At 31.9% G+C, this 7,545-nt stretch overlaps 2 protein-coding genes across 2 annotated transcripts; both read left to right on the forward strand.

The window, feature by feature from the left end:
* Positions 1–715: 715 nt before the first annotated feature.
* On the forward strand, positions 716–2,628 carry HELRODRAFT_162998 (hypothetical protein; the record flags this gene model as incomplete). Its single annotated transcript, XM_009025039.1, has 3 exons — positions 716–781; positions 1,759–2,071; positions 2,249–2,628. The coding sequence occupies 3 exons, from the start codon at positions 716–718 to the stop codon at positions 2,626–2,628; spliced, it is 759 nt and encodes a 252-aa protein (XP_009023287.1).
* A 725-nt stretch (positions 2,629–3,353) lies between these two features.
* Positions 3,354–3,914, forward strand: HELRODRAFT_162999 (hypothetical protein; the record flags this gene model as incomplete). Its single annotated transcript, XM_009025040.1, has 1 exon — positions 3,354–3,914. One exon carries the CDS (start codon positions 3,354–3,356, stop codon positions 3,912–3,914), a length of 561 nt encoding a protein of 186 aa, XP_009023288.1.
* Positions 3,915–7,545: the final 3,631 nt, after the last annotated feature.

A 7,545-nucleotide genomic window follows, 5' to 3' on the forward strand; every position in this document is an offset into this window, starting at 1 on the left:
AGAACAAAACACAAAAAAAGAAAGTTCGAATAACATTCTGGCTTGGAGACCAAGCTAGTTTAACATGGATGAACTTCATAGGCCACCAGTTAATTAAAACAGATAATTACATATACACAGATATATAACATGAGGTTGATTATAATAGTTCAATAGAATAGTTCAATTTGACGAATATATATATATATATATATATATATATATATATATATATATATATATATATATATATATATACAGATATATAGCGTGAAGTTTAGAAAATATTTATAATTCAAAAAAATACACATACATATACACAGACATAACATGAGGTTCAGACATAGTTCGAAAATATGTTTTTAAATATATATAAAACATAAGATTATAAAAAATTAATACTCAATAGTTATAATTGGTATTCTAATATTAAAAATTTCATGTGTTTAGTAAACAGACTTAAATTATTGTCCTTTTTGTCGGGATTATAATAATAATGGGAACATCTTTTATTTTTCACCATAAAAAATATACAATAATAATAATAATAATAACAACAACAAAAACAACAATAATAATAATAATAATATTAATAATAATAATAAAAATAATAATGTCATTTATGAGCGCCCTATGCATAGCATCAGAGGCGTCCGGATAAACAAATGTCAGCACGGCCACCAAAGGCCTATTCAATCGCTTTTTATACGTTTCAATTGATGATTGTTGACGGATGATGAGTGGCAAACTGTTCCATATTGATGGTGAGCAATATGAGAAGCCTTTATTGACGAGAGCTGAGGTATTGACTGGTTGATGCAATTGCAAGGATGACGGCACACGAAGATGATGGCGATGATTGAGAGAAGGCGGATGAGTTTGTGAAGATATGATGGTTGAGATGTGTTGAGTGTTTTATCAATATATGTGATGACAGCTATTTTATACTTAATGCGTTGATAAATCGGCAGCCAGTGCAGGTGAGCAAGAGTTAATAGTTGAAATCATTTGTTGTTTGTTTATTAGGGGTTGTTTTATGTCGATGAGAATGGGTTTGACTATATATATATATACTCTACTACCCCACAGGCAAGCTATACAAGCAAATTGATGGTGATTGATAGCCATGGGCTCACCATTCGGTGTCCTGTTCGCAAATTCCTTATTAGGACATCTTGAAAGCAAAACGTTTAGAGACTATCCGGAATTATAAACAAACATTTATGCCAGATATGTTAACAATATCTTTGTCGCATACGATGATCCGGAACAAGTCAACCATCTACTAGCAACCCTGAAATAATCAAAATTGAATTTCACTATCGAGCACGAAAGTAAAAATTCATTGTCATTTCTGGATGTTTTGGTAAGGCATGACGAAGGAAGATTCACAACTGCCGTATACGTCAAAGCATCAAGTAAAGGTATTTGTTTAAATGGGTTAAGTACGGAACAATTCAAAGTAAGTAAAATAAAATCTTTTGGGAACCGTGCATTCACGCATTCATCCTTGACTGAAGATCGCAATACGGAACTGAAAATAATGACTAATCTACTAGTAAGTAATGGTTACAAAACATCATCTATTGAGAGCACCATTTAACAAAGACTAAAAAAATATAGCAATATATTTAAAAACATCAATGACACGACATAATCCTATATTACAGAAAATGAGCTGTAAATTTTCTAGAAACATTAGATTTTAGAGAGAAAATTGTTTTTTGAAAATATAACATTGATTTAGATTAAGCTGATTTTTCTCATTTTGTCTTCTAGTTGAGTATGGCTGTCAAGTGCCTCAAGTGTTTGAAGGTAATGAAAGAGAAAGATGAAATAAAATGTTTTCAATGTGAAGCTGTTTATCACATTAAATGTGGTGGATTAAGCAATGCCTCATTCGATGCGGTTACGAATGCAAAGAATGTAAAGTGGTTCTACAACTGCTCTTTGAAGGTGCTTCCAAATGTAAAAATGCTGGCTAATTTCGTCAAAGATAACAATGTCAGAATTGAAGCAAAAATTGAGGAAATTAATGATTTAAATGCTGTGGCTAGAGACGAGCTGAAACAAATAAAGAATCAGAAAAAAGGTAATGATGATATGTTAGACAGATTGGGTAAACCAACTGCCATACTGAGTACTAAGATTTAAAATCTCAAGGGTGACTTAAGCAAAAGTTGGGCAAGAAGTTATGAAGAAAATTAATGTAATCAAAGAGGGAGTGAAACGAAGTCATTAGACGATGCGAATGAAATTAAAAAAAGAGGGAATAATATTGTAATGTTTAATCTGCCTGAAAAAGAAGATAATGTTAACAGAGTCAAGAATCGCATTAAGAAATTGTCGAGTGATGTCAATAATCATGACATCGAAAAAATTTTCAAACTTGAACATATGGCAAAATCAAAAATTAGTCCTATATTGATAGGGATGAAAGATGATGCCATTAAAGGAACAGTCATGAAAAACTCATTCAAACTGAAATCTTTGTCTGATGATCTCGATCTGGCTTGGTCAACGTCACGAATTAAAAAACTCGTTGATGAAGAAAAAGCAAATCAGCCCTCAAGTTTGAAATTATTATTCAGGGTAAAAGGAACGATAGGCAAGTGGCGTATTGTCAAGTTAAAAAAACCGGAAAAATAATCTCTGATATTGGTTTGATGGTTGTGATGGTGATGGGAGTCGATGCTTGCTCAGTTATAGTGATCATGATGGCGATGGCGTTAGCAGGGATGTGGCGAGTTGTCAGAATGAAAAAGTAATGACATTTAAGGTTCTGTGACAGTACTTTGAAAAGATTTTGAGGTTTTTTTTAGCGCGCATGTGGAATGAATGGCGCAAGTATGTATGTTGGCGTGCATGTTGTATGAAGTGGTCAGGTGGGCAGGCTGGTCGAATGTCATATGAATTGGTTTTGCAGGCAGGTTGGTTGAATGTTGATACGGCGCATATATGGTGAGTATGGTTGAGAATGAATGTTTCTCAGTTTGTTTAGAATTTGTTTAGTATATAAACCTTTTGGACTATTGTAGGAAAAAAAGGAAAGTTAGTGTTTTAAGTTGGTGTTTTGGAATAGCGTTGGGAATTAGTCTTTGGTTTTATCGTGGTTGTGTTGGTCGGACGGTTGCTCTGTCGTGTTTCTTGTTTTGGGATTTCATTTGTTACGGCTGGTAAAATTATTTTTCGTTTATTTAGAACATTTAATTTAGTTGACTTTAGAAACATTTGCTTTAAAGAATATTATTTTGTTTGCTTTAAAGAATAGCATTTTGTTTACTTTAAAGAATATTATTTTGTTTCTTTTATTTTTGGTTCATTAATAGAATTATTTCGATTAGGCTTGGTTTGTCACTTTTAAAAACTAAAACATGTTTGAAGAAGACTTGCTAGCGGTTAATAGGGCCGGATTAACCGACCAGCAAGCAGGGCGCGATAATACTTCCGCCCGGCCCGTATTTTCCGACCCGGAAATAAAAAGTTGTGAAGAGGCGAGTCCCGGCCAGAAGCAAGACTGCCTAGGCTGGCGGCGGCGGCTGTTGATATTCGAGCAAAGGAAAAATTTCGCCGCGCGGCAAAAAAGCAACAGCTCTTTTAACAATCTAAATGTCTGTCTTGGATTACTTGGATTACTGAACGATTATGAAATTGATTGGATATTTGAACTAATACATGAGGGATTTGATGTATTAGTTTTAACAAAAACCTGGCATAGTTCTCATGATGAATTTTTTGTTAAAATGGCTGTGTTTGATTTTATTGATTTTCTGAAACCTCACGATCCGCATTACGGTGGAATCATAGTCTACTTTAGAAATACTATTCTCCGTAAAAGAATTGAATTGCCAACAACATTCACCTTAGAAGCGTTAGCTAAAAAGTTTAAGATAAATGGGATTGACGTTATTTTGCTAGCCATATACAGACAATGATATGCTCCAATTTTATCGAAACTTTTCAGTTAACTTTTTGATATTTTAGAAATCATTACTTTGGTGAGTTGCAACGTTATAGTAGCAGGTGATTTCAACATTCACCTAGAAATAAGATTAATTCTCACATAGTTTCTCTGCTAGATATTTTTGGCATTTTCAATCTTGTAAATAGAGTCAATGAACCAACACATGAAAAAGGGGGCACTTTTGATTTGATTGCGACATCTAAAAATTTCCCGTTTCCAACATTAAATTATCACCTCATGGCATTTATTCAGACTACTCTCTGATTCAAGCGTTTTTGCCAAATGACTTGCCATGTAGAATCTGTCACAAAAGACAAGACAACAACAAAAATCAGCAACTACAACATTTATGCAACAATAATGCAATAAAAACAATAATAACATGGTAATATATTATAAGAACCACACGTTAACCGCTATCGAACAGGATAAAAAAATCATGAAAAGAATCATAAAAAATAACCAGCAACAAACACATTTAACATTTTTATTTCTCCAAATCAAATAAAAAAAAACAGAATCAATGAAATAAAATGATCTGGAAACAAAAAAGCATTGTTCTTGTAACGGTCACCAGTTACTTAATAACAACATAATCATATCATATCTAACAACGACTCTTCATTATTATTATTATTCACAAGCACAAAAAGTAATCATGTTTTTATATCAGTGCTTAATTATAATAGAATACATAAACAGAAAAAAAACTGTGAAATTCATATAATGACAATATAAACAGAAAAGAAAAGAAAGAAAAACTAAAAGTAAAATATATCAGCATCTATCAAAATTTACCAATTGTTTTTGTTGAGCAAAAAGAAAAATAAAGAATAAAACGAAATGAAAAATAAGTACATTTTAGCTTTGAAGTACACTTTTAAGCTTAAAGTACACTTTAATTTAACACTGAGTGGAAACAGTCAAAAAAATTTCAGTTTTCTTGTTCTTTTTGTCTAATTGTTAATTAGCCTACATATTTGCATAGTCGTCATTTAATGAACTATCTTAATTAAATACTATGATTATATGTTGTATTGTGTGCAATTGAACTGCTTATCCATATGTTAATGACTTAGCTGTAATAGGTAGCACCAGTCAGTCATACTTCTAGTGAATTGATCAACTTTTGTATATAAGTGTGTTCTTATTTTTAAATTGATTATTGTATTCACGGTGGTCTTTACAAGTTTTGTTATTCTTATGTGATCTCCGTAAACCGCATAATCTGTTTTTTTTTCATTTTGTGGTTTTGGATTCTAAATAAATAAAATTTTGATTTGATTTAGCATATTTTCGCACATATATATTCACACAAACATATACTGGTGTACTAGACTCGTCTGTTAGAAGTCTGAAATGATGTTTATCAGAGAGTTCAAGGTTAAAGGTTTCTCTCTCTCTTTTGCGTTTGCTTCAGAGGTTTCAACGACAAATACACACAGCGTATATGAATACGCGTGCAAACCACGCATCATACACATTGCATATGATAGGCGGGGATCTCTTTGTATTTGAACCCAGTCAATGCAATAGCAAGACCAGGCGCCTTTAACCATTGAGCCATCACGCCGCCCTACATACATATAATTTCAATTGATTTCAAAGAGTGGCCAATGTTCTTTTAACAGCTTAGAGATTGCTATATCTTGACTTGTTGAAAGACCAAATAAATGCTTCACAACTGCTTCCAACATAATTTCAAGCATATGGTGACGACGGGACAGCCACACCATTTCCTTCCGTAGGACTCAATTAAATTATCCAGTGTTCACTGCTATGGTGTCAAATGACATAGCTTTGAATCTTTGACAAAATCCCCATAAAACCGCACATTCAAAACTGCAGATGCTGCAGCTTCACCTGATGCTACTGGCAATTTAGGAACCGCAAGCAGCTGATCAATTCCCTTTCCAGTCACGAGTACAGGAAGTTTGTCCACAGACTGTTCTCTTACAATGTCATCTATTAGTTTGCTATCCCAATGGATAGTTAAGAAAACACTAGATTTTAAAGCCCTTTTAAGGCATAGAGCCGTTGACTGCTTTTTTATTTATTGGCGGCGGATGAAAGAATAACTGATATTATAGTTTTGTGGATCATGTCCTAGACGCTATAACATTGGTGTCACAACTACTACATTTAGCTACAACAGAATCCATTTTCCCAGGGCGTCCTTTCTGACGTTGTGCTTTAAGAAATTCTTTATCTTTTTCAATATTTATTAATTCCATTGCATTCGCATGTGCTACGTCAAATAATTCTTTCAAACCGGCTTAATAACTTGATAACATAAATAAATGGCTATTTTCTTCTTCAAAAAATGAAAAAGTTTCAAAAGACGGCAAAAATTCGATTTTCATCCAAAGATGGCAAAAATTTTATTTTCATGTGTCAATTTTTTAATTATTTCTTAACTTATCAATATGCATAAAAACAGTTTTTCAATAAATATTTACATGTCACTAAGTGGAACAATTAAAATAAGCTCAAAATGTTACCCAACCAACCACGTCGTTCTTAGGTCAACAGGAAAAATTTGCCTTTAAACTTTAAAGTTAAAAAGTTATAAATGCTAAAAAAATGCTAATCTAACCGAATGCTGAAAAATATTAGAAGCAATTTATGAAACAATATATGTACAAGTATATTGAATTTTGTAAAACAATTATTAAAATCTAATATAAAAGCAAAAATAAATAACACCTTTAATAATGTCAATAACTGGCGCAGCCGAATATTTTTTATTGGAGAGTTTAGATTTAAAAATGAATTATTTTTTTGCTTATACGATTTTTTGTATTTGTTAAAACCATTGTTTTCACTAAAGTTAACCAAATGTTGCTATTATGGGGTAGTGATGACAACTAACTAAATATTTGTAGTTGAACTAAAACTATTTTGCAATAAAAAACTGAGAGTTATAAACTTGTTTTTGAAATCAGTTAACAAACAAAATCTAAATCAATATAAACGCCGTAACATAACAAACAATTGAAACCATTTCTTAACCTTTTATTACTTTAAAATAACTTTTAGAAATTTACATTGAAAAACGCATAAATTCGAGAGCATGTGAAAATACCTATATGATAGGTACATACATGCGTGCGCCATACAAACTTCTCGGTCATGTTACGATTTGATAAATTCAACCCCATCAATCGGTTGAACATTTAGGCCTACTTGGTTTAAAAATAAGAAAAACTTCAATTGTATTGCATTTTTCGACTTGAAATTCATATTTAAAAACCACAAGTGGTGACTTGGCGAAAAGAGTTAACTAAAATATATTTGAGTTAAACTGGTTTATTGGCAACAGAAAAATTTTAGTTAAATTAACATTTCAACTAAACTATTTATTTTTAGTTGAGTTATGCAAAAACAATACAACAAACTAAAGTTTGCAACTATTTTGTTAAATTGTGCCCATTGCCGCTATGGCCTGTTGAATCATTATTCAGTGAACATTTGTATTAAGATTTTCTTTAAGTTAGTAGGCATTACGCATGTTTTTTGACTACATTTGATATTTGATAATTCTGTGCAGATCAATTGTAAATAATTTTTCAAATGAAGTTTATTTTTGCTTAACATTGACT

Source organism: Helobdella robusta (assembly GCF_000326865.2).
Source record: "Helobdella robusta unplaced genomic scaffold HELROscaffold_4, whole genome shotgun sequence".
Lineage (NCBI taxonomy): Eukaryota > Metazoa > Annelida > Clitellata > Rhynchobdellida > Glossiphoniidae > Helobdella > Helobdella robusta.